General features: G+C 40.3%; 2 protein-coding genes across 17 annotated transcripts in view; one reads left to right on the top strand and one right to left on the bottom strand.

The window, feature by feature from the left end:
- Positions 1-12,524, top strand: part of PPHLN1 (periphilin 1) — a 28,091-nt gene extending 15,567 nt beyond the window's left edge. For 12 of the 15 annotated variants that reach the window (XM_081929001.1, XM_081929009.1, XM_081929003.1 and 9 more), the window contains 5 exons: positions 3,740-3,990; positions 5,140-5,222; positions 7,089-7,208; positions 7,859-7,999; positions 11,827-12,524. In XM_081929001.1, coding sequence (XP_081785127.1) covers positions 3,740-3,990; positions 5,140-5,222; positions 7,089-7,208; positions 7,859-7,999; positions 11,827-12,018 — 787 coding nt within the window. In that variant the 3' untranslated portion in view covers positions 12,019-12,524. The remainder of the gene's footprint in view (positions 1-3,739; positions 3,991-5,139; positions 5,223-7,088; positions 7,209-7,858; positions 8,000-11,826) is intronic. The other 3 variants (XM_081929012.1, XM_081929004.1, XM_081929007.1) reach the window with 2 other exon arrangements.
- A 1,233-nt stretch (positions 12,525-13,757) lies between these two features.
- The window catches only part of PRICKLE1 (prickle planar cell polarity protein 1), a 66,588-nt gene continuing 52,425 nt past the window's right edge, over positions 13,758-27,920 (bottom strand). For both annotated transcript variants that reach the window (XM_081928960.1, XM_081928961.1), the window contains exons 2-8: positions 21,384-21,570; positions 20,126-20,239; positions 18,330-18,467; positions 17,805-18,008; positions 17,311-17,497; positions 15,854-16,711; positions 13,758-15,158 (exon numbers count right to left, since the gene is read on the bottom strand). In XM_081928960.1, coding sequence (XP_081785086.1) covers positions 14,314-15,158; positions 15,854-16,711; positions 17,311-17,497; positions 17,805-18,008; positions 18,330-18,467; positions 20,126-20,239; positions 21,384-21,503 — 2,466 coding nt within the window. In that variant the 5' untranslated portion in view covers positions 21,504-21,570 and the 3' untranslated portion in view covers positions 13,758-14,313. The remainder of the gene's footprint in view (positions 15,159-15,853; positions 16,712-17,310; positions 17,498-17,804; positions 18,009-18,329; positions 18,468-20,125; positions 20,240-21,383; positions 21,571-27,920) is intronic.

A 27,920-nucleotide genomic window follows, 5' to 3' on the forward strand; every position in this document is an offset into this window, starting at 1 on the left:
GCCATCAGCAGCTGAAAAAACAAGAGAGTGAGCAAACATTTGGAGATCCAAGTGACTTCTTTAAAGAGACTGTCACTGCTTCCAGAGCATTGGCTCTGGGAAACACAAACCCTCTTTGTGGAATGAGAGAAATAACAACACATTCAGCACCACAAGCCTGTAAATTTAAGCAGCTAAGGGGATGTTGAACATCTAAAATAAGTAAAGCTATTCCCACCCTGCCAGTAACTTAAAATGCAGTCCCAAGTGTGTTTACTCAGAAGTAGGTCCTATTTGAACACAGTGGAAGTTGCTTCCTAGAAAGTGGGACCATCGTTTATCTGCTTGGCCAGCTTGCTGGCATTCCATTCTGCTTTACTTATTAGAGCAAGCATGTGACGAGGGCTTGAGCTTTGTCATAAAATGAGTTTATTGATGTTCTGAAACCTAGGTCCCAACTATATGCTCCAAGAGCTTAGTTGCCTTTTTTTAATGCCAAGCTTCCTTTGCTAATTGATGCTTGCCCCTTTAACCATTTTTTGTTGTTGTTTGTTTGCCAACCAGATTTTTCATATGCTAAGAGGTGTTTGTGGTATCTGAGATAACGCATATGGCTCTCATCGACACCTTATAACTCTTGTGAGAGAATGAAACAGACTGTGTGGAAGGTTCGTAGGCAATTTCCTCTTGAGGAAAGTGAGAAATTAGTTCAGTAGGAAATAAGACCCAAGATTCTAAGGAGGTGAAGACAAAAGACAGAAGCGATAACGCATGGAAGTGTGAAGAAAACGCTCCTATGAGCAAGGGACAGGAGGATGTTGGAAGAAAATGGACGGATGGGAGGAGACTTCACTTTGTCTCCCTACCGCTGTCTTGGCAGCAAGAGAATGCAGCCATTGGATGCAACCAAAATGTCGCAAAATAGTGACCAGTCTTTCAAGTCCTTAAGAGCACGTTGGGAAGTGCATGCATACCTGAAACTGAAATTGATAGATACTGCCACAGTTATTTTTGTATTAGTGGTGCAGACTGTTCATTGCGTTCCTCCCAAGAGCCTAATGCTTGCTTTCAGCGTTGAAGGCGCTCTGCAAAGTGTACACTAGAGGGCCCTTTCCCCCCATTTACCATTAATTTAACTGCTGCATCTACGTGTGGCTCTCTGTGGATCATACACTTAAAGCACAAACTCACAAAGAGACTGAAGTGAAGCAATAAAATAACCCATGTTTCAGTTTGCTTTAAATATCTCCCTTTTATTGCATGGCAATATAACGGTTGTAAAAGCCCACTGAAGATGTGAAAAAGTTTCAGGTCACTTGAATGTATTTCCTGGCTGGTCCATGGACATTCCTAATCTAGATCTAGTTGGTGTTGGTTTCCACACTTCTAAACTTTATGTGAATCTTCACGGTTTGAAACTTGACTCTAGTTTTTAATGCAGTTTTTTCCTGTACGGTTGAGTTATTGCCCAAGTACACCCCAACTTTTGGCTGTTGGATCTTTTGATGGAATTTTGTTTTCACAATCTTTTTTTAATGATCATCGATCCAAACTAGTGTTTCCCAAACTTGGGTCTCCAGCTGTTGGAGAACTACAGCTGCCATCATCCCTGACCGCTGGTTCTGCTAGCTTAGGGATGGTGAGAGTTGTAGCTTATAAGATATGAAAATTTCATGTTTCTTCCCAAGGTACCTTATTTCTAGGAGGGATACATTAGACTGCCCTATTGGAAACCAACAAGGCTACACCAACCTATGCCAAATGTTGATCTCCCTTTGGATGTTGTCAGTTTAGCCATATGAGAAGATGAATGTCTATTTCAACTTGAGAATGTGAAAATATCCATGAATTTGAAAGGAAAGATTTGCAGCTGTGACAGATCAAGGGCTGTATCCCGCTATGTTCTACTCTGAATAGACCTGTTGAAATTAATAAGGTAAAGGTAAAAAGGTAAAGGACTCCTGGACAGTTAAGTCCAGTCAAAGGTGACTATGGGGTTGCAGTGCTCATCTCGCTTCAGGCCCAGGGAGCCAGTGTTTGTCCACAGACAGCTTTCCAGGACATGTAACCAGCATGACTAAACTGCTTCTGGCGCAACGGAACACCGTGACAAGTCCCAGAGCGCATGGAAACACCGTTTAGCTTCCTGCCGCAGCGGTACCTATTTATCTACTTGCACTGGTGCGCTTTCAAACTGCTAGGTTGGCAGGAGCTGGAACAGAGCAACAGGAACTCACTCGGTTGCGGGGATTCAAACTGCCGACCTTCCGATTGGCAAGCCCAAGAGGCTCAGTGGCTTAGACCACAGCACCACCCACGTCCCTGGCTTTGAAATTAATAAACCTAAGTTAGTTGTGTCCATTAATTTCAGTCGGTCTGCTCTGAATAGGACCATCATTCATTGCAATCCAATGAAGGTTGCTATTTATCCTTAGAAAGGTAAAGTGAATATGGAGAAGATGTGATCTACCAAATAATAATAATTTATTATTTATACCCCACCCATGTGGCTGGGTTTCCCCAGCCACTCTGGGCGGCTTCCAACCAAATATTAAAAACAATACAGCATATTTACGTCTCAGGCTGCCCATTCAGAGTGTTTATCCTGTCTTCTGCACAGTATGTCTTCGCTCTGCGCACTGCACTTGAATCAGCCTCTTGGCTCCCTGAGAATAATTTTCAGCTGAAGAAAATCACAAGTAGAGATGTATAAGACATTAGAGGAAGTTGGATGAAGAGCTCTGCTGGATCTGACCCTCCTGTTCTCACAGTGGCCAACCAGATGCCACGGGGAAGCCCACAAGCCGGACCTGAGTGCAACATGCTCCCCACTTGTTTTCCCCAGCAACTGATATGCAGAGACACACTGCCTCTTGACAGTGGAGGCTGAGCATAGCCATCATTCCTAATCACCATTGGTAGCCCTACCTCCCACAAATGTATCTAATCCTCTTCTAATGCCATCCAAGTTGGCAACAATCACCATGAATTTTACACCAATGCTTTTCCTTCTCGGATAATACTAAATACTTTAAAGCCCTTCACGGCCTAGGACCCTCGTACCTACGGGACCGCCTCTCCTGGTATGCCCCGCGGAGGACCTTAAATAGCAACACCCTAGAGGTCCCAGGCCCTAAGGAAGCCAGATTAGCCTCAACCAGAGCCAGGGCCTTTTCAACACTGGATCCGGCCTGGTGGAACGCTCTGTCTCATGAGACCAGGGCCCTGCAGGATCTGATTTCTTTCCGCAGGGCCTGTAAGACAGAGTTGTTCTGCCTGGCCTTTGGCTTGGAATCAACTTGATCTCCTCCCCCGCTTTCCTTTCTCCTCCTGTGATGGAACTCCTATTTGGGGACTTCCCTGGCTTTTTTCTGTCCCATGTAGGACCAGTCTGAATAGTTGGCCTTGGTGAAGATTTGACGTTTTCATCCCCAAAAAGTTTTTGATTTGAGTTTCTATTGAAATGAGGCTGCATTTTAATGTTGTCTTTTAATGTTTTTAAGTTGTATATTTTAATGTTTTTAAGTTGTATCTTAATCAATTGTTTTATATCTGGTGTTAGCCGCCCTGAGCCTGGTCTTGGCTGGGGAGGGCGGAGTATAAATAAAATTTATTATTATTATTGTTATTAATAAACTGATTTGTCTCGGAGGAAAGATTCAATAGAAGATGGGTGCTTGCTTCAGATATTTAGTTATGTGCTCCTAGAATTTTGACATTTATTAAGTAATTTTAATTTCTTTTTATGGGACTTTGAAAGGGACCTGAGAGACGGCATGCGCCGGAAACCCGTCTATCCTCACTATGCGAGAGATCGATCCCCGCATAAGAGAGATTCTCCTTACTTCAGGGAATCACCGGTCAGCAGAAGGGATTCCCCCCACAGCAGATCTGGGTCCAGCGTCAGCAGCAGAAGTTACTCTCCCGACAGAAGCAAAGCCTATGCCTACCACCAGTCCCAGCATAGCAGAAGTATGTCATCTTTACCTAAAAGAAATATTTCTCAACAAGGTAATAGAGGATGGATGAAAACTAACATTAGTGAGCTGGCATTGACTTCCCCTATTTACAAGGTCGCAATGCTAAGTGCTTGAGGGAATTCAGCTCCTCGCTCTAAGGTTTGTAGTTAGTTGCATCCCTGCACTTTTTGAGAAGGCTCTTAGATCCACAAGTTTCTATGAGTCCAAAAGAAGGCAGGAGTTGAGTTGATTTTTGCCCAGTTCCACCTTTCTTCTGCAGTTGTCATGTATTATATCATTACAAAGGCTCCTCAAACTCCTTTCAGCAAATTTTGGGCTGGTGCATGGTCAGCACAAGGAGAAACTGCCGAAAATTGCCTCCCCTCGCCTCTTCTGATGCAGAGATCACATATCACCTCCTTTCTCTAGAACAGATTTTGGGCTGGTGCATGGGGGACTGCAGCGGGAAGGCGAGGAAGATGAAGTCCCATTGTATGAGTGACGTCTGTCTGACTCCTGTGCAAAAACTGCATAGGATAAAAGTACATGTCTGTACATCATTTGGGTTTATGCAGATCGAACCAACCAATTTTGCTAGTATTTTATTATGTGTGATCATGTGATTTATAAAGGCAGTGGAATGCATTAAAGAATCGCTTGATAGCAGAAGAGGTGATCACAGGAAAGCATTCAGAGTCTGGAAGCCTCAAGTAAGGGAGATTTTGAGATCCTTCATTTGCTTTGGGTTTACATTGAAATTGCTTTGCATGCTTGAAAGTAAACTCCTCTGCTGGTTTACCCAGATGCAAGTCTCACCAAATTCAATAAAGCTTACTCACACGTAAGTGGGTCCAGTATTACCCAGCTGGTGAAAAGGTGATTCAGAAATATTAATTTACCATACGTTTATTTTAAAAATAAAGGAACAGTCATGTGCATTAACAATACAAGTCTTCAGTATTTTAGATGATTTAAGTCTGTGGAGGTCCAAAGTTCTGTCCTCACCCCACCCCAAAATCTGATAAGTGGGCTTGAATGGAGAAAAGTCCATTTCAGGTTTTTACTGAGGAAGGAGAGACAGTAATAATCCACCATATAACTCAAACAGAACCCACTGCCATTAAGCAGCTATGTAACAGTTTCATTTTCAAATGCTTTTCTTCATATGACTAATAAAACACTTATGTTGTTGTCCATTTAGGTAAAGAGAAAAGCGCCTCTCAGTCCTTGAAAACGTCAAGAGATGTCTCTCCCTCAGCAACAGCAGCAGGGCCACCTTCAAAGGTGAATTCATTAGTAGACTTCAGTAGTAAAAGATAGTAAATTAAATTCAGGAAGTCTCCGTTACATCCTGGCCTCTTTGTTTTAGATTTTTTCAAATACTAGAGAGACCTGCATTTGTTTTTGTCTTTTAAAGTTCATATTTCTACAACTCTATAGTGTGGATTCTCAAGGTGTAAGTTTGTTGGTTGTGCTAAGGGAGGGTGAATTCCTTCACAGGTCTTAGCAGATGTTCAAAAGTTTGATTAAGCTCTCTCCCTGGTCCTATCCTTTTTGCAGTGGTTTTAAGTTCGAAGCGTTGGCAAAAGTCCTCTACAACCTGGGACAAGGATAGCTAAAATATAATCTTGCCCATTTTATACCCAGCTGATCGCTGCATTTTTTATTGAGAGGGCCTCAACAAACCGTCTTAAGTGGAGATTTTTATCCAAGTCTGTTGGATTTGAAATTGTTTTTATTGCTGATGTTTTTTATTGTTCAGTTGCTTTAGGATGTTTCATCGGAAGTGAGTCATAAATGAAATGAAGCAGGCTTAATATTTCACTAGTTGTTGAAAACATTTCTTTTCTTCCAAGTCTTCCTCAGTTAGTCCTTCCCCCCTTTCTTTCTGCCATTTTTTAATTTTTGCTGCTTTTTATGTTTTAAATAGTGTTTTTATTATTGGATTTTTTATGTATATTTTATTTCTCTACCTCAGTCAGCCATTCTGTAAATGCAGTTTATAAATTTTGAAAAAAATAAAATGTACTGTTCTCAGCCTCCTAAACATGATAAGTAGATGGATCATGCAGGAGGCCTAGTCCCTCCCATGTCTCCTGTACTCTCGTCCTTCCCTTCATTGGTTTGCTTTACATTTATCTTGCTATCCGAGATTGCCCTCTTAATGTGAATTTGAAACCAGCTTCCAAAACTGGTGTCAAATTCTGGTTATGAAGGCAACTTGCTGGCATTAACCATAGTCAGCAATATGTTTTTATATTTTGCAGAAAGCCGCCCAAGAGTGGCTGGGGAAACCCTGCCAGATGGGTGAGGTATAAATAATAAAATTATTATTATTAGGAGTAATAAGGGGAAGGCACATGCAAGCTAAGTTGGATGCTCCTGAGCTCTTAACTGTTCAGGAGATTGGGAATACAATGTCAACTCTGAACCATTATTTGGTATGTTACATTTAATTTATTGCTCATGGGTTGTCCTTGAAAAGTATCATTTTATCTTCGAAAAATTGGACCTTTTGTATCTTTCACAGAGTCCCTTCAGCTGTAAATTTCCTTTTATTTTTATTTTTTCGAGTGTTAATATAGAAGCTAGTTTTTGTAACAGTAGCGTTTTGCAAGTATTGGTTCTTTAAAACTGCCCTTTTAAGCTTCTCTGTGTATTTCAGTGCATTTGATGTGGATGTATTATTATTACATATATTTATCTTCCTTCTGACACACCCTCTCACCTTCTGGGTTCTCACCCAGGATGCAAACAAATTCTCTGCTCACCCGCAAAAGTCTCACAAAGAGGAAAGTCCCTAGAAACAGCAGATATCACTGTCTCTCACTCGAGACTAGCTTTTTATGGTCTGTGTCCTGTTTTGCTGCCCCTCTCCACACCCAATTCCAGATACAGCAGGTTTGTTACATTAACAGCCACACTCTGGGCACTGGCAGAGGAAGAGGAGTGCCGGGGGGAGCACACAGCCCCTGGCAGCACAATCCCGGTAGGGTACCATCATGGCTGTCCCCCGCCCGCACTGGGCGCCACGCTCCTGCGGGCGGCGTGCCCCACCCCCAGGACACATGCCACGCCCCCAGGACATGTGCCAGCCCCGCCCCCACCTGCTCTCTGCCACTGACTCTGGGGTTTCTTTTTTCTCACCAGGCCTTGGACAAAAGTAGCCGCTTGTCAGAAAAGGAGCTTGCAGAGGCTGCAAGTAGGTGGGCAGCTGAAAAAGCGGAGAAGACAGACACAAGCAGCGTACCTGAAATTTCAGATTATGAAGTAAGTTAAAAACAATAATTTGCCACTGTGACTGAGCAAAACTCCAAACTGGTCTGATAGCAGAGCCATGTAACCAGTATTCAAGTAAGTTCTACTCAGAAAAGAGCCATTGAAATTAATGGACCTAAGTTAAGTGGCTTAATTTGCAAACATTATACTATAACTACCTTTGGGAAGCACACTGTTCTGCAAATTTGGGTCTGGAAACCATTGCCTGAATAGTGAGTCAGACTTCTTGATAGTTCTGATTCAGCAGTTTCACACTTTGAAATTCTTGTTCCTTTTCTGCAGTAAAGGAATTTCAATTACCGTATTTTTTGCTCTATAAGACTCACTTTTTCCCTCCTAAAAAGTAAGGGGAAATGTGTGTGCATCTTATGGAGCGAGTGCAGGCTGCGCAGCTATCCCAGAAGCCAGAACAGCAAGAGGGATTGCTGCTTTCACTGCGTCGCGATCCCCTCTTGCTGTTCTGGCTTCTGAGATTCAGAATATTTTTTTTCTTGTTTTCCTCCTCCAAAAACTAGGTGCATCTTGTGGTCTGGTGCGTCTTATAGAGCGAAAAATACGGTACTTGTTTTCCTGATTCTCTCATTCCTGCCCTTACACAGATTGTACATTAACTGCATAAAATTACTGTACCTTTCTTAAAGGCTGCAACCTCAGAACCGTTATATGCAGAACGCCACGAAGAAACTGTCGCCAGCATACCAGACAATAATGAATTGTTTGAAGACAGCCCACATGTTAGTCGTTCCAAGGCAATTGCAGCAAAGACAAAGGAGATTGAGCAGGTAAACCTCACCTCTGGTAGTTGTTGTTCTCTGATTCTTTGTAATTATTGTTTATTTCATTATTAAGTTTATTTAGGATAGAATCCTGAAAATCCATAAGAAGAAAAAAATCCTTTTTAAAAAGACTTTCATGGTGGCTGCAAGTACTTTAAAACTTGCATGAAGGCAAGTCTCAGGGTTAATATATATATATTTTTAATGACTAAATGAGTCGCTGTAATGGGGCAAACATGGGTGCTGCCATGTGCTTCTGTGTTTCTGCCAGCTGGTATTTTATCTTTTAAAATAAAGCAGATTGTCAGCCGTCAGATCAGGCTTTTTGCAGCATAGCAAGCTAATGAGAGTTTAAAAGGTAAGCGTAGATTTCGTGCAGATGCGCTTACAGTACGCTACAGAATAAAGCAATGTAGATCTAGATCAGAGTCTTCGTTGTTTCTGTGAAGCTGCGGCAGCAGCTGCTTGGAAGCCACCTCCTTTTTTAGACTGCGATGAAAATGATCATTCTTGAGAATGTGCTGCTTCATTCATAGGGAATACTTGCACAACAGGGTCTGAAGGCTACTCCTATTACTTAATATTTTCAGTAGTTTCATTGATAAAATGAATTTAAAATATTTCCATTCACATTAAAGAATATGGACAAAAAAGAAATCCGTGTTTGATTCAAAGTTGCTTTTCAATCAATGTATTTTGGGTCTAGTCTACTCCACTCATTAAACTAAGCTTTCCCAATATTCCTGATTTTCTTCAATACGCATTTGCTTTTGCTGGACAAAATTATATTTCATAGTTTTGCTCCATAGTTTTGCTAGCTAAGAATGTAAATGGCTGGATGTTATTGCTTCTATTAATTTTGGGGGAAACTGTTTCTATTCTAAAGCTACAAAGACCAGAAACTTCTCACAGTTTCTATACAGTAATCTCTTTATCATAGGAGTGAAGCTGCAAACCTCAGATATTTACGCTTCTAGAACAATAAGATGATACTCTTCCAGCCCAGTTCTTGTCCAGCCCAGTCCAGACTGTTCAGCATATGCAGGTGCCTATTCTGAATCCTTAAATGCTTCAGAATTAAGGAAATGATGCAGTCCATTACAGAAAATTAGTAATGACTAGCTTTCACAAACATTGCATTTGTATTTTGCTCTTTTTAGTTCTAATCTGGTATTTGAGGTGGCTTGCTACCTAAAGTGGAGTCAAGAGTGTGTGAAATGAGGAAGGAAAAATACAGAGTATATTAAGTGCTAATCATTGTAAGTCTCTATGGCATATGTGTAGTGGTAGACCTCATAAATACGTGCTAGAATGAATATATGTTGTCAGCAGCAAATTGCATTTCTCCATGTCTGCTAAAAATGGGCTGCTTTTGTTTCCATACAAGGACAATAAACCCCACCCTCACTTAACCTTTGTTCTCCTTAAATGAAGTCTAAATTAAATTTTCTTCCTGTGAGGGGGCTTTAAACTTGAAACCAGAATCATTAATGCATTTCTAGCTATCAAATCAATACTAAGCAAACAATTTTTGTAGATAAACGACACCCTTCCTGTTTTCACAGAGAAGCAAATTTTACTAGGAAACGGCGTTGGTCAGTTTGCTACTTTTAAAATAAACCATTGAAGGGTGGGGTCCTTCCTGCAGTCAAAAGTTTATTACTCCCTAGTTGTATTTTGAAATGTTTTGAGTAAAGCTGTTTGCCCTTTTGGAAATCACTGGAAGCGGTTTAATCAACATTTTAAACTGTAGGCTCAAGGATTGCTTCGTGGTAGCATAAAACACTTTTGTGCATGCAAGGTGTATTACCAAAACATAGGTGGATGACCTGGGCAGAGTAGATTTGACCTAGCCAGGTACTTGGTGTAGCACAAAGCAAACGTATGATTGTGTCTTGCCAGGAAACCCCTCTCTTCTGGGCTGGGATGGAAGGCCTATGCCTAGTATTGGGCCAGAGAGAGAGATTAGGGCTGCTATTGGTGTGCTACCCTTCCTGTTTCCCTGGCTGAGGTGGTCAAGTTCATGATATCTGTGAAGCTGTCTTGTCACTGAACACTGCACTGTTCAGGCTCTGAATTCTTTAATTCAAAGTGTTTTGCATTTTCCGCCAGGCTCCTGTTGGTGGATCTTAGTAGAATCAGCGGAGAAATCGAAACTTTAAAACAGCCATGACTTGCCTTGTAGAGCCAGCTCTAATTAGATTTTTGTAGATCCCAGAAGCCTGAAGTCTGTCCACCCCTGGGCTTACCAACCACCCTGCAGTTATTCATTACTTTTGCCCTCGATGTTTCAGACCTCCACATTTCAGCTTGAGCTGAGAGTAGCTTGGAGCAGGCAGGGCACCAGAGATCAGAGTTACATATTGCAAGTCAGGAGAAAATGAAGCAGAGGCTCGTTTGGATTCCTAATCCCTGTCTTCCACATCTCTCAGTTTGCAGCAAATATCAGTTCTCCCCAAACAAATCCAGCACTCAAGTTACATAGAGAAACCTTGTACTCCATTGTCTCACACTTTTTTTTACATGTACTAAAATAGGGAGGAAACTGTGTGCAAAGAGCAGGGACTAACATTTGAGTTCTTAGGCAGAGAGTCAGGGCACATTGCAACATTTTGTGGCTAGGCACCTTTTATTTGTGTGTAATACAGTTAATTAGCTGCAAACTTCATACAGCTATTTATATAACTTGTACGACCAGTCTTTATAGATGTTTTTAAAGTTGGACATAACATGTTCTTAATCTGAAATCACCTTCCATTCGGCCTGCAGTTTCTGCAGAACTGTGTTCTCTTTATTTTTTTTAACCAGGTCAAATAAATTCAACTGCTGTACTAAATACAGGCAGTTTGCATGCATTCCCATTTTACATATTCAAATTCTGTTGTGTGCCTCAATAGTAAGCAGGTGGGATAGTTGAGATGTGGTGTTTCTGGAAATGGACAAGTAGTGAATCAAACAGACAGGATGAAGGTCAATAAACAAACTAAATCCTGACCACCCAGAGTTTGATTGTGTGTTTATCTGGCCAGAGAGATGTATTTGCATTCCTTCTGAAGGATCAAGTTTGCAGCCCGGGTGCTGAGATACAACTTGTCACAGGAGGCCTAAGCAGCTTCTGTGCCATGGACTTAATCGGCTGCTCCTGGGTACAGGTTTGTGCATGATCTGGAAACTTTCATATTAAGCTATTGCAATGTGTTGTACATCGTGACTTCTCCAAGTTTGGAAACTTGTTAGTTCAAAATACAGTTGCGGGGTTGCAGACTGGAAACAGCTATAGGACATATCTCACCAGTTCTGATCTCTTCAGTGGTTGCTGGTCTCTTTCTCCATACCACTTATCAGTATTTGCCTTTTTTGCTGGGCCCTAGGTAGCTAGATGGAGATTATTCTCCCACCAAACTATGACACTCTTTGGGAGCCCTTTTCTGCCTTCAGAAGTTAAGCTGCTGGTAGCAACCAGAGAAGGTGGCTCAGCGAAGTCCTCAAAGTGGCCTGTCTGATGCTGTCGCCTAGTTTTGTTTTTTCAAGGCTTGATGTTTGGCTTTTGTTTTCTCAGGTCTTTGAAAATTACAAATCAGTCTCTTGGGTTTTAGTCTGATGCTGTGATTTTCTGTATGTAATGGGAAAATACTTTAATTTTATCATTAAGTTGTACTGTTTGGGGAAACTCTAGCCATTACTCCTACCTTAAGGGGAAAGGGCACAGAATGACACCTGCCAGTTTTTGGAAATTGAGATAAAGTTCTGTACCAGTTAGCCTGCTGTTCTTTAGTGTGGAGGATACATTAATATTGCTGTATTTCATGAATTTCAAAAAAAATCATTTCTAGGTGTACAGACAGGATTGCGAAACCTTTGGTGCTGTAGTGAAAATGCTGATTGAAAAAGACCCTGCGTTAGAAAAACCCATCCAGTTTTCCTTGAGACAGAATTTGCACGAGATTGGTGAGAGATGTATTGAAGAACTTAAGCACTTCATTGCAGAATACGACACCGTCAGGCACGAATTTGAAGAATCGTAAGATCAAATTGGGATTGTCCATATGTAAATTGGAAACTATTTAAAAATTGATTTCCCATCAGCAGCTGTACACTTGACTGCATAACTCTTCCTTTGTAGTAATCTATTTTATTATTAACAGTTAAGTAAATTCCTGAAGAAGGCGAAAACATGTTTGAGGTATTGTTATGGTCATTTCTGAATTTCAGTGCAGATGTACATTCCATGTATGCAGTATACATTAGAACATGCTTAATAAAGTGACATGCCCCATTACCAAAGCTAGCTACGTATATACAGTAGTAATGGTGGAGTAAATTTACATATGTGTTTAGGGTAGTTTTTTGTTATCTTGTAAAACTAAACTAAAAAGTAGCCTTTTGTAAACTGAAATTAAACAGAATACTTCTGAATAAGTTGACAATTTGCATTTTTAAAAGAATTATTTAATCCTAAAAAGAATGGAAGAAAAGGTATGCTGTTCCCCTTCCAGTGTTTTCATTTGTGTACATAAAAACATATTTCAGATTATGTGTGTGTGTTTTTGTGTATATATATATGGGGTAGCATAATCACTCTAGAAGTGGTATTACACGGACAACTATTTCCAAAAGTGTCAGGGATGCTTAATGGGTGCATTTCTCCCCTCCACAGATACGGGAGAGTGAACATGTGTCACCTTGCTCATAGCTTTCACCTGCAATATGGGATTAAGTAAACTACCCTCAAAGGATTTGCCAGTGTGACACTTAGTGTGGATGGCATCACATTAGGATCAATTAAGTCATAATCTGCCTGAGTTATCTCCAAAGCGGACAACATAATAGTTGTCCACATAATCAGTATAGGCAGGTTGAGCATATGCTTATTATGAACTGTTGACATGGTTGTGGTGGATCAACAGCAAATAACAGATTGCAAATGCTGCTAAGACACAGACTTTCCTTGGGTATTAGACAATGAGCTGAAAGATGTCAGTGCCTTTCGTAGGAAGAACATCTGCATTCTCTCTCTCTCTCTCTCTCTCTCTCTCTCTCTCTCTCACACACACACACACACACACACACACACACACACACAGTGTCTTCCTTTGACAGCATAGGGGCCATGTTTACTGCCTTTTGGTGGCTTGGTTGCTACTAGGAAACCTGCTGCAGAAAGTGGGACTCAAAAGCTGCTTGATAGCTGGGCTACAAACACTACCGTATAGATGATTTAATTTTCAACTACTTCTATACAACGTGGGGCATTTCACCTGGTCATAAATCAGATGCTCATTTTAAAGTGTGTTATTAGATTCAAGCCTGCCGTATGGAAACAGTGAAAATGAAGTGTTTTGTTGTAATGTTGCTTTACACTTAGTTGTCTTAACCCATAAATAATTCCTTTAATATTACGTACCATAGCTTAAACAGTATTTACATAGCTCCTACCATGCAAAACAGAGCTTTTCCGTCAAAAATTAAAACATTTCACTACTTTAAACTTATGAACATTTAACAAACCCCTGCCTGACTCAAACTGCTGTTAAACCCTCAAACAAAACTAATGGTATTTTAAACAAATGTCTTGCAATTCAGGGATATAAAAATAGTCTGTTAAATCTCAACTTTACAATATGTACATTATTTGCACCATTAAGTTACAAATACAGATTTAGCTATGAAATACTACATTATAAATATCAGATGGCTCTAATTTTTGCTTATATGCTACATTTGGAACTTAGGGTAGTGTTTCAAATATACAGGATTCTCAGACTCATTTTCACAAAAGTTTAATATAAGCAGACTCACTGACTTAATGCAATTAACTTCATAAGTAGGGGCTGTAGCTTACACCATATTTTTAAGGGCAAGGAACATCATATATTTAAATTGATTTACCTGAGGGTCACTCAGATACAATGCAAAGCAAATAGAATAGTCAATCTGATACGCCTTTTGCCCTGTACAGAAACAGCATTCTTGTTTAGCATCAAAATGGTTGGGCTACAGTAATATCTATAGGATGAATAGGGTTGCACACTATAATTGAGATACTGTGTCTTAGCTAGGCAACAGAAGTAGCAGGCAAGTTCTAAACCTAAGATACTGACTGGCATTCTTGCTGGTAAGGCCCTCTAAAACCACATCTGAACAGTATTATAAACTCTTTCAATTTATTCTTCTACCACTCCCTCCTGATTCAACTGATTATTGATTGCAAGGCCTTTATAGAGAACATGGACAAGAGACTGCCCCGTTACAGGTTACACAAGTTGTTTTAACCATTTATGTACATAACATTTGAAGAACAGTGAAGAAACAGTTCAAAATTAAGAAATTATACAGTTTTTGCCTTTGGGAGGTTTTCTCTTTTTCGATTTGGTTACCCTCTGTCCAAACTGAGAACTGGGGAGTTCAGCAGTCGGGCTGGAAAGGATATCTGTATAGTAGGGGTATCTGACTGGTCGGGGCTGTGGAATGGGCTGTCCTAAGAAGTACCCTTCTTCTTCAGAATCGGACGAGGAGGATGAAGACGAGCACCAAGAGTCTTCCTCCTCTCCAAAAAATCCAAGAAACTGGTCCCTCTGGTTCCTCATTGTGTAGTCAGAGGCAATATGAGTATATTGGCTGTATGGGTTTGGAGTGTATGCTCGAACGGCATGACCTTTATTCTGAACAAACTTGTCATAATCCTGAGGAGAATAAAAATTAAGTCTTTCCTTTGGCGGAGATTTTCTTTCTGCAACCAAGTGAAGCGCATTATCGGACCTAGACTTCCTACTCCTCCTGCGGCGATGCTGGTGTCTCTTCCCAGGGTCTTCAAACTTATAAACACGCCTACGAGTCCTTTCACTCATAGGAGGCTGGCGGATTTCGAGATTCTCGTAACTTCCATTGTCAATGACATCATCTGAAAACTTGACTTGCTGAGGTCTTGTCTGCGATTTGGATCTTCTCAGTACTGGCATGTGCACTGGCTTTTCCTCTGGCAGCGTCTTGCCTTGGCATAATTCAGAACTTAAGCTTTTTAAAGACTCTGTACTCCTGTGAAGCATTGAGGAGTTCAGAGTCCCCATGTTGCTCATTTTCTCACAATCCTCTACTTCCAGCTCTGGGTAGGTTTGTAAGGAATACAAGGAAGGTCTTGGTTTGACTTCTCCATCAACTGAAGCACCTAAAAGGAATACATTATAATGAAGTAGGTTAAATGAATCTACCACCATTATTTCCCAACAGTTCAGATGCAAATGTTTATACATTTCAGCTCTCGCTAAGTTACCCAAGTATGGGTTATGAAGGATAGTGACATAACTGTTGGTCCGGCCCCTGTGGCAGTTTATTTCCTGGGGTAAAATCAACAACTTCAATCCTAATAAAAGCTCAACAACTTTGGGGTAAAATCATAAAAGAGCTCAAGAACTTCAATTCTAAAAAAATTGTTAACAATTGGTCGGCTCTCTCGGCCCTTCACTTCATCAAATCTGGCCCTCATTGAAAAAAGTTTGGACACCACTGCCCTATAGTTAGTAGAAATTGTAGGTCCTTATCTCCCCTACCCAGTTTCCCCTGCAGCAGCGGAAACTTATATGCAGTGTCCAACTGGCTAGTAATGGAGAGAGAAGAAACCTGTATCGAAGACTCATATCTCATCAAGTCCCTGTTCCTTAATCTTAAATTCCCATGCCTCGACACAGGTGGTATCTGTACAACGAGCATGAGAGAAAGAAATCCTTGAACAGAGCATAACTCTTGCAGCCTACTAGTAAGAAGCAAATCTGTCGGGATGAATGCTAACTATAGATTAGGCCTCACTAGTGCTTTCTAAATGGAAGTGCAAATCACAATATTACATTCTCTTGATCCTCTTACCTGTGATATTAGATAAAGCCAGGGAATCCATTGAATCCCGAACACACTGCTCTTGTTTCAGGTTTGACAATCGCTCCAGCGAATCGTCATACCATTGCTTTTGGTCATGTTTGTATCTAGTTGCGGCATGTTCCATGTCCAACTCCTGGATTTTCCTGCTGCTGGCAGGGCCTGGGTGGCTACCATATGCAGAGTCGCCTAGGCCATCTTGGGACTGTGCCCAGTACATATTTGAGTGGTATTTCTTGCTCGCTAGGCTCTGACTGTTTTTCTTCATCTCTGATCTGCCTTTCACCATGCTCTCGCAAATCCACTGCTCGTTTGATCTAACGTCTGCTTCCACCGGCTGCTGAAAAAGGCCTTTGTCGCCAAACTTTAGGAGCAGCTGAGTCATGTAGTCTTCATGCTCAGCCCATTCTTCTGGATCATCAGGCATTTCCTCCTGCCTTCCTTTCCAGAGCTCTTCATCAACAAAGCCTACTCCTTGCCTTGAAAGACTTAAGTCATCCAGTTTCCGCGAGAGTGTATCATCGGCAGTGCTAGAAAGGCCAGGGAATTTGTAGTTCAGGGCCGGGGACAAGAGGAGAGACTGCCTGCACTGATCTGCTGACCGGCTGCTTTTCCCCATGCGAACGCTTCTCCTGGAGTCTCTCGAGCGGGCAGACTGGAAAGCAGAGTCGGAAGAGTCCGAAGCATGAACATCCTCTCCCAGACTGCATGACTTGGAGCAATAAATCTGTCCTTGCTTGGGAAGGAAAGGGCAGCCAAGTAAGGAAACTTTGCAGTGAGCGCAAGAAAAGCATGTTTCTGTGGCATGCCAATGTTGTCCGTCGTAAGTCATCTGAGCGTGGTCAACCCCTGGTTAAGAAAAGGAGTAGTTGAGATTATTATTTTTATTGTACATGTCTGCTAGAAGCATGCTGGTGTCAATTAAAAAAGAAAAAACTGGAGCCACCCTGCTGAAGACTAACAGATCTGTTGCAACAAAGCTTTTTGTGGCACCAGAACCCACTTCACAACAGTGGATGGATGAAAAGTTTTCACTTGGCGGTATACCAGTTTTCAGAACGAGCTGTTCTATGCTAATTTAACACAGCTGAAGTAATAAAAGAAACTCATACTTCAAATTAAATCAAATTGAAATTGCCGGCAAACTAGTTCAGCAAACATGCTGGAGCTTCCCCTTGAAGCCTTTCATCAAGTGTGGTGACTTTGAGGTCATCATTCTGAGATTAAAGTCTACTAAATGCTTATTTTTTAAATTAACAGACACAAACTTGGGAGATTAAGCCCTGCCCCCTCAAAAAACAAAACTCTAGATGCCAGCTGTCCCCCCCCAAACAGGCAATACTTTTAACATTCATTTTCAAAGACCCCTTCACCTACATATTAGAAACTTGAGCTTCTAGCTTATTTTTTAGTGTACCCATTTTTCCCCTGTGTTAACATACACTTACCTATGTGTTCCCCACAAGTCTCACAATACTCTGCGTAGAGGGACTCAAAGCAGCCACAACAGAATGGGCGCCCGTCCTTCATAATGTATCTCTGTCCTCCAAGGATGGTTTCACACTCAAGGCAACAAAAGTGTTTCATGTGCCAGTGGCGACCTTCCGCTTCTGTGCATTCATCAGCAAAAATAATCTATGAGGGGGAAAAACAGTTTAGGCAAAGACGTGGATAGCACAGTTGCAGCCACTATAGTTAACAGTATTCTTTTGCAAGGAACGTTTCTTCAATTTACTGGAGAAGTTAATGTGTGAAAAGTCCAGAGAATCTCAGGGTGGTATTCAACGTGTTTATTTCAATGGGTCTTAGTCTGAGCAAAAGTTAGCAGAATACTACCCTCAAGTTTTCAGTTGTCTTCGGGAAGCTAGCTGTTTAACTGAGCAAAGAACACAATTCTCATTTCAACCTCCGGCTTTTAAGTGTTATGGGAATGTGGTATTACCTCATCACATGCCGAGCAACGCGGCTTGAGTAGTTCAGCATGGTGCCTTCCACAATGAATTTTTCCATCTTGGTAGAAATAGATTAAGTCAACAAGTAGTTCATTGCATGTGAAACACACAAAGCAGGATGGGTGCCAGCAGACTCCCGGCCCAGCTCTTGAGGCAAATACTGCAACTTCACCTCCACTGATCTTTGTACCACACTGAAAATAAAATACAAATGAACAGGCAAGTTCAAATTAGTTTTCCGTTGTATGAATGTTGAATCTTCACCATACTTTATAGCCTAATTCCATCCTGCTTTTTTCCAGTTAACATAATTAACAGTTTATTCTAGTTCAATATTTACTTGCTCTTTCCATTTTAACAGAGCTGAACCGCATACCTTTTATGCAGCCTTATTAAATTTGTGCAGTTTTCAAGCTTTAGTCCATTAACTTTGGTTCTTATGTAGGTTTAAATATCCACAGTTGAGCTTCACACAGGTCCAACACTATTTTTAATTTGGGTAATAAGAACATTACCTGCTCACAAAGTGCATGCATCACTCCTCTTGAGAGCAACTTAACCGTGCCTCGTCCCAGAGCTTCCTTCTTTCGTTGTGAACTAAATATCTGAAGTTCCTTCTTCTCTTCTTCACTTAGAGACTGACAGTATCTCACCTTCACCAAAAGGAAAGGATAACAACTTTAAGATCTAGGCTAGTTATATTGGAAAGAAATGAACTTTTATTATATATATATTAAAAAACCAGTCTGCCTTTCCTCAGAAATCTATGACAGAAGTGACTATGTCCATCAAAATGGAAGAGAGCTGAAGACAAGATTTCTTCTGACATTTTCACTCCTGTTCAATGATTCAGGTCTTTGGCAATGGGAACTGGTACAGTGACATGAGACAACCATCACAAGATGTGAGTGCAGTTCTACCCTATATGCAGAGATTGCTTTTTGGAGATGGTATAAGGGCATTTAGTTTTACAAGTTAATACAATAGGCTTTAAGCAGAGTTCCTTCCAGGTTTTTTTTCTTTTAGACTATAACAGTGAAGTGAAGGGATGGAAGAGATTAAAACCTGATTAGGTATATACACTGTATGAGCCTCAAGCTTTTGTAATTTAGGATTGTTTGGGAAAACATTACTTATATCAGCACAATTAACACAATACACTCAATGGAGACACCACTGAGACTTAGCAAACAGTACTTGCCCCAAGCCTTGACAGTAGCTTCTTGTCTAGAAGCTTTAATGAGATACTACAAACCCAACCTGCCCAGCCCAAACCTCTACTGCATCCAATACCTATACTCACTGTACCAACATAACGATTAGATATCATTAAGCAAGTACTTTTCAAAGGAAAAAGCTGAGAAGTTTGGTTACTTATATCTAAAGATGTTTGCATTCAGTGTACAAGAGAGCTACCTGCTTCAAAGAACTTCACCTCCTGTGTTTCTGTGCGAGTTGGCCTTCCTAGTTTACTTCTTTTCAGGTCATTCTGCTGTGTCTCTGCATCTTTGCACCAGGAATGACAATCACAACAGATGCAGAGATGCAGCAGTATTTACCTGCTCTCGGAATAGTTCGCTGGCACACCAGAAGCAGGGAATCATGCAAATACACAGAAGGTAGATTCCTCTGTAGACGGGAATCTTGTGATCTCTTGCAACACACTTTTATTTACTAAATCTATACAACATTATCTGGTGAAGGGCTTTTGACAGAGTTAAAATATCATAAGCCACACAGTAAAGCAACCAGCACATACTAACAGCCAGCAAGATTGTAAAATGCCAAATGCATTTCAAAAGCCTAGGGTGTTTTATTTAATAGCCTGGTGCCGAAAAGATAGCAATACTGGTGCCAGGTAATCCTCCCATAAATTCTAGTGTCACCTACACCCCTAACAGAGGATGAAACTTCAGGTAGCTATGTCTCAAGTCATTCAAAGTATCAGTGCCCGGCCTCAGACGTGAACAAGAAGTGGAACTCTTACTACCCAAATAAACTCTGCAGTCAAAATGATGACAGCATTATGTCGTACATAGGTCTGCCTTTGAAGACAGTATATAGATGTTTCAGTTGGTACCAAATATAGCTATATTCTGTACCATCTGAAACATCTATATACTGTCTTCAAAGGGAGACCCAAGCATGACGTACCACAGTAATCCATTCAGGAGTTTGCCAGGGAATGGAGAACTGTGGTCAGATATAATAGTTCCCTATAACACAGTGCTGTAATTGAGAAATCACAGGCTTGTTGCACATTCAGCAAATTGGTCCCTCTGCAGGGCAAGAAATGCTTGACCATATCTACCTCATTATCATGGGGTGGCAGCTGATACAGAAGCTGCTTAATTCGGTGTTTTTCTCCTGGACTGTTAACGTAAGGGATCTTCTCCTCAGACAAACAAGCAAAGTAGAGCTGTACCTGAACAGAGACCAGAAATAGACATAATGGCCCATGCGCTCCCTCTTATCTACTGCTGTTATCTTAGGGTTTTGTTGTTTTTTAACAAAAGACACTAGGATTTTCTTCTTTAGATGTTCGGCAAAGTTTGCATTCCTCTTGCTAAGAAGAGCAGGTGAGCCAACTCTGCGAAACTGGATTGCCTCAGATAGCCAGCACCCAGCTGTTGAATTGCTGTTTTGGAATGCTATTTGCAGTGACAATTAGGGGTGCCATAAATTATGCACATCTAATTTCCACATCCTTCAAGGATTGTCAGCAAGTCTGTTAAAATTCCACATTCTCTTTCTGCATTTTATCACCCAACGTGTGAAGATATCCAGAAAGAATAACAGTTATAATCGACAGGCTTTAATCTTACAGGTTAAATAAAGAAACAAACATTGTTTTGTAAATTGATTCTTTCCATGTGAACTTTGCTAGAAGCTCTAGAATTTTTATCTTTGGGAGAAGGTTGGTAGAAACTCCATTTCCCATCTGATAAAAGTGGAAATCCACTAAGAACTTGTCCTTTTTTTCAGTGTAGGTCTCAAAAAATAAAATTATTCGACCAAAAGTTTATTTTGCTCTATGGGCGGTATTGTTTTTAAGTTAAGATTAACAAAAATACTGACAAATCCCCAATATAAAATAAGGTATTTTGCTTCATCTACACAGTTAAGGTTAAGGAGTTCAAAGTTTGATTATCATTTCCTGGAGAAAATCATGAGAATAGCGCTGCCTAAGTGAGGGGAAATTGGGTTAATCTTTTGCTTTTGGACCACTGACTATGCATGGCAACATAAAAGGACACTTAAGGGTCAAAGAAGCTAAGGTCCGACAAATAACTTGCTGTAGAAAATGTTCTAAATCAAATTAACAAATAAAAGAGCCGCCTCTTTTTGTAAGCTTTTAAAAAAATTATTTAATCGGTTTTTCAATAAAGACATCAACCACAAAAACCACATACAACAAAAACCACAATAACACTAATAATGCAATTTAACAATTCAGATTTGAGTACTGATATACCTATAACTACACCCTTTTAACAATATTTCTCCACCTCTCCTCCCCCTACTTCCCACCATTTTGTAAGCTTGAAATGAGTAGTTTCTGCTCTTACCTGTTCAGGTCTAAGACCTGGAGGAACCCACGCATATTCTTCTAGGGCACAACCAGAGTCATCATCAGATGTCGAGCTTCGCTGGAAGCCAAATGTCAGGTTGCCCCCTTTTGGCTCCATTTCTAAAACACACACAGTCAGTGGGGAAGTGTCAGGATACTCAGTTGCAGTTCATCAATTAAGAGCTCTGAAAACAAGTCGGAAAGTCAAATGTTACAACAAAAAAATATTGGTTGCTGCTTTCAAAACAAAGAAATGTCAAACTCTCTGGTGTGCATACATATTATGTGATAACAGCCCAAGGGGGTTAAAAAACACAACCAAGCCTGTTTTTCAAATAAACAGTTGAGGGTTTTTTAATAATGTGTTTCTAAAAATTTAAAGCCCAAACCCACAAAAACTCTACAGACTGAGCAGCGGTGTAATGGAGAAAATACTACTATAATCTATATACCTGGAACATAAATAAAGATACACTATTAGCAAATGGGGAAAAAATGTCAAGGAGAAATGTATGATGTGGTTGGGTCATCATAAACAATCCCAAGGCAATTCTTACATATACTCTGGGACGTTTTAGATGCTTGTTCACAGCATCTCATGCTCAGTGGCATAATGATAAATATTTGTGCTTCGCTGAACTGCTTGCTTCTAGCTGCATGATTTCAACTTGTAAAATGCTTTAACGAAAGATCTCAAACTAGACGGGACACAACTTTTAGCTTTTAATTAGAAACCCAAACACACTATTGGAAAGAAGTGTCACTATTTAAACTATTTAAACCACTAAAATGAACTTCCCCAAGCAAAAATGTGCTTTGGGGTTCTATGGTGGTAGTGATAGCTACTTACAAAAGAGTTACAGACCGCAATTCTTTAATAATCATGCTGAGTTAGACCCTGAAATATGTGTCAATATACCAGACCCCAAGCTAATTTGATAAACACAGAGCTGTATTAAACTAGTTAGTCCCAACTAGCAGAAGCCCACACAAGGACTTTCACTAGTGCAAAAAGACTTCCTCTTGCCCCTTCCAAAATTGGCTTGGTTGGGGTTGGGAAAACCCCTAAAACAGGGCACAGACAGGCAGCAAAGGGGAAATGCTGTGTTGAGTAAGCTTAACTTCTGATGGAACGTTTGCCTTAGCGCAATGTTGAATTCCTCTCATACACAAATTTTGAGATCAATAAGAACCATCACTACTTATAAACAGGGTTATCACTGTGGAAAGTGAGTCATCCCCTCCCATCAGATAACTTCTGCAAGTTAAATCTATAGCACAGAGATACAACTGTTGCAATTATTACAAGGGGCAACTCAATGTGGTTTAAAGTACAAATTTGTTTTAACCCTGGTAAACCAATCAGTGCTTGCTTTTCTAGGCAGTGAACTGCACATTTTGGACAGTGAAAATAAGTCAAAATCAATAGATTTGCCAAGATTAAATTTGGTCCATGTGTGAGCTACAAATATACCCCCTATTGTTCTCTCATCTCTGCCCCTCCTTTTTCTTTTGTTGTCTTGAATGAACTTCCTGTCCTTCCTATGCAATCCGATAGCTGTGTGTGATAGACGGACCATCTAACAGTCTATCTACTTCATTTCATGTTAGTAGAACAGATTTTGCTAACTCTTATCTCTTGATGTCATTTGCAAAAAATTAAGGGGGGAACAAGTAATACTACAGTCTCTTGAGCATTCAAATCTGTCTCTTTTCCTTGAATGCAAAATGCTAAATGAAAAGAGATCAATATTATATGCAACAAATCTTCGTAGTAAGTTTAATTTTATTCAGCACATTGCTGGTAGCAAAAATAATTTGACATTTAGGCCACACTAGTTACCTTCATGAAACTGCTTTTCAAGCTGGTAAGACTAATATCCATTTTACTGAGCTGATCAAAACCCCATTTTTAAACTCATTGTGACACAGTGTCAAGTTTCATTACAGAGTTTAAGCACATGGAAAATATTAATCAGTTCTAAAACAAAAATATACAGAAGTAAACTAGGCTGAGTTCAATTGGACGTGTTACTCCAAGGAAAGTGTGTGTTAGGAATGCAGTCTCAAAAAAAAGAAAGTGCTAATTAATACTTTAATTTATATACTGAAGATCAGCTTTGCCATTTTATTGATGTATTATACAGTAACTGGAAAGGAGCCATTCCAAGAACATAGAGCACAATGATGGTTCAAAATATCATGAAATATACAGGCATTCATTTGGATCCCAAAGATGAACTTGCAATCATATATATTATCCATAGTTGGGCAACTTTTACATTTTGCCCAAGAGTTTTCTAAGAGTAAACGGAAGCAAAACCCAAATCATACTCTGCTTGTGTATGCTGAAGCAAGAGAACTCAAAGACAGTTACAAGCACTGGAAATAACTTTGGAGGTCAACTCCATGCTCCACAGTAACTCAACAATACAGCCTCTGCTTAAAAGCCACCAATGAAGAAGCAGACCACCATCTCAAGAGGCTCTTACCGATTGGGGAAAGCTTCCTATGTTAAACCAAAATTTGGTTTCTATCCATTAAAGTAAAGGTAAAGGGACCCCTGACCATTAGGTCCAATCGTGGCCAACTCTGGGGTTGCGGCGCTCATCTCCCTTTATTGGCCGAGGGAGCCGGCGTACAGCTTCCAGGTCATGTGGCCAGCATGACTAAGCCGCTTCTGGCGAACCAGAGCAGTGCACAAAAACGCTGTTTACCTTCCCGCCAGAGTGGTACCTATTTATCTACTTGCATTTTGAAATGCTTTCGAACTGCTAGGTTGGCAGGAACAGGGACCAAGCAACAGGAGTTCACCCAGTCGCAGGGATTCGAAACGCCGACCTTCCGATCGGCAAACCCTAGGCTCTATGGTTTAACTTACAGCTTTTAGAGAAAAAGACTGCAAGACAGCCCTTCGGATATCAGGAAACAGTTATGTCTCCCATTAGTCTTTTCCAAGCATGCTTGTCTCTTTCAGCCATTCCTCCTGAGACTTGCATTTCCAGAGATCTTACCAATATGGATTTTGCCAGTTTCCTCCTTAAAATACAGTAGCCAGAACTGGCCACCCCACATGAAGCTTGACCAGTAAGTGCATAATAGAACAGAACTATGACTTTTCTTTTTGCAGTCTAGACACTTGCAATCTAGACATTATGTTTCTATTTAAGCATCCAAAGACTGCATTAGCTTCAGTACTATACAGAGCTTACCAATTACAGCACTTAACGAATCAAACATTACTTTCCTGCTGCTCAGTTTCTTTGACCCAATCCACAATTTCAATAACAGCACTTTAATAATTCTATGTTGTTGTCTTTTCTTCACTAGGAAACTTAACTACACTGTGCTGAAAATTTCTTCTGCAGTGTTTTCAACCATTCTCTATTAATGAGGGGGGAGAAACACTGGATTTTATAATTTTCTAAGGAGAGAAAAATTCTTATGGATGAAGTGCAAGGCTATCAAGGTGGACGCTGTTTTTGATGGCTGCCCATTCCTTCACTCCAGTGCTTTTTTCTTGGGGGGGGGGGGAGTCGCAGGTGTAAGCATACCCCTAAACATTTTGTGATTTTTTTGTACTTTTGTCCATTTACTGTATTTATTTTTCCCGATTTGAACTATAAAATGGTGATTTTCTTGAGTCAAAATGAGAGTACCCCTAAACACTTTTTAAGCAGGGGGGAGCACTGCTTCATTCTACATATTATCGCTCTAGTATTTCCATTATATAGCTTTCCCAGGGGTCTGCACTTTCCCCCAAGCCCACAGCTGGGCTTTCCTGTTAGCACATGCTCTTGACAGCTACTGATTTGTTGTTTTTCCTGTGAGTTTTTTTTAACTTTTCAAGGAATCACTGCCTAAGTTTTTTAAAAGGGGGTAAGGGTGTAAGATTTTAAAAGGGGGTAAGTTTTTTAAAAGGGTGGCACTGTGGGTTAAACCACAGAGCCTAGGACTTGCCAATCAGAAGGACGGCGGTTCGAATCCCCACAACGGGGTGAGCTCCTGTTGCTCGGTCCCTGCTCCTGCCAGTTTGAAAGCACGTCAAAGTGCAAGTAGATAAATAGGTACCACTCCAGTGGGAAGGTAAACGGCGTTTCCGTGTGCTGTACGCCGGCTCCCTCAGCCAATAAAGCGAGATGAGCACCACAACCCCAGAGTCGGCCATGACTGGACCTAATGGTCAGGGGTCCCTTTACCTTAAAATAATACTAAAGAGAAACTTGGCAAACACACAGAAATTTAGGAACTTGGTAGCCAATCTCCCCAGGTTCCCACATTCTGCAGTGAGGAAACCGGGAACTGAGCAAAGGGCCTAACTTTTGGAATGCTCTTCTGAGGCAGCTTAGCTTGCCTGGAATCCACCATCATATATTGTGTTCCCAGCATCAGGATCTCTCCATTTCTCTTAACTTTTATAAACAGGGGTGGAGAACATAAAGGCCATCCAGGTGGTTGCTGACTTCAATTTCCATCAGTTCCAGCCACCATGGAATAATAGGAGCTGCAGTCCAGCAGCATTTGGAGGACCCCAGGCTCCCACCCAGTTATAAATGATGGTTAAGTTAATTTTAGGCTGCATTGCAACCCTCAGATTTTACTATTATGTTTGTTTTAACTGTGTTGCCTTTTGTTTTGATAGACATTATTGTATTTATCTATTTATATGAGTTTGAGTATATACATATAAAAGGGTGGGAGTAAAATAATTTTACAAAATAAATATAGTCTTAAGAGTATCTTCGTCTGCACTGGAGGAACTGAAGGCTGATGTATAAAATTGCTTATTAAAATGTGTTTTTTAAAAAAAGAAAAAACCAACTTTGAACACATTCCAGGTACTGTTTCTGCTTAAGCAGCAACAATGCTGTTAATTTTAAATCAAGTTTTAGAACTAACTATATTCATTAAAAAACTTAAAAAACCTGTACACTATTTAATATATGAGTGAAGAACAGGCTGAAAGTTTTTATGATTGATTGAAGTTCTCAGCTCATGATACCATTGTAGATTGTGTTAAACATCACATAGAAGAAAATACTATGTGACATCTTCCTGCTCTGTTCTGCAGAACATGAATGACCTTAAGTGCCACCTCTGTATAAGTGCTGACTAACTACTAAAGCTTACAAAGAGAATCCTTGTACTGGTGAATGAGCAATTATTAACCATGTAATTGGATTAAAGGGTAATTTGATTATGACGTTTAGATATACACCAGTGTAAATTTCACCTATTGTCATTTAATAAAAAGCTGTTCTAAAGGCAGAACTCTTTGCATAAAAGCTACAAGAGACACACAGTTTCTAAAAGATAGATGTATCCTTGTTCTCTGGGCAACAGTTGAAGCCATGTGTGAAACTAGCCCTTATGTTAAGATTTCCAGCTCCCAGAGTATGTATGCTCTGTGGTCACCTCTGACCAGATCCTAAGAGGTCACAATTCATAAGGCCAGTTACACAAACATCCTTCCCTGCCCCCTGCTGTTTAACTCTGTCCTGCAGGGCAAATTGTTTAACAACTTTTTGTTAAACTGCTTGTTAACAAGGCTATGGGGAATTCAAGATGCATATCACACCCCTAGCTCACAGTACACTGCAACTATAACCCAAAGGGTCAGAACTTGAGGTTAAAAAGCAGGTGTCTTTGTTGCTGTTCTAATGTGCATGATATTAAGAGAGCAAGGAGTGGCAATATTACCAAAGCTGGATATTAACATACATATATTTCAAGTGCAAGAGGAAGGGGTGATAGGGAACCAGACTTATTAAATTCTATATTGAAATCATTTACACTTTAGTAACACTTAAATAGCAAAAAGATCTTAGATGTTGATTAAAATATTTCAGTTTCTCTTTATCTTCAGATATCACAATACACATTATATTTGTCCTTCTAAATCTCTATAGGCATGATCCAACGTGCCACTGGAATAGATTCAATGGCATAATTCTATATATGTGTCTACTCAGAAGTCCCATTGAGGTCAATGGGATTTACTCCCAGGAAAAGACCCACAGGAAAGAAATGAGATTTTAGAAATGCTTGGCTGTATCTTGCAGAGGAAAAGCACTGACATATTAATTAGGATGGAAACACACAAAAGGCTTTGTCTCAATGGAAATTAAGCTCAACAAAACAGTTCAGGGTAGGAAAGCAATATCCCAAAGAAGTAGTTTTTCCTCTAACTTTTAAAAATATCCCTATTGATATATGCTTTACATTTCTCTTTAAACAGCCACCATAGGAAACAGCGGCCAGATTTTACTCCAGTGTAAATATATACTCAGGTTTCACTCCCATCACCTGTTGGCTCTTGAACACCATACTTCTTTGTTAAAACTTACCACTCTAACTTTTGGGAGGGAAATCATTTACAAAGAAAACTGTTCAAGGAAGTAGTAAAGTAAGCAGTAGATTTGCATATAAATTAGCCCCGATTCTTTAAAAAATAAAAATAAAAGCCAACATGTGGGGATTTATTTGGAGTGGGGAGAGAATGCTTTAACTTCACTTTAAAGGGGAATCTTATTTG

The sequence above is a fragment of the Podarcis melisellensis genome (assembly GCF_964234715.1).
Source record: "Podarcis melisellensis genome assembly, chromosome: 10".
NCBI lineage: Eukaryota > Metazoa > Chordata > Lepidosauria > Squamata > Lacertidae > Podarcis > Podarcis melisellensis.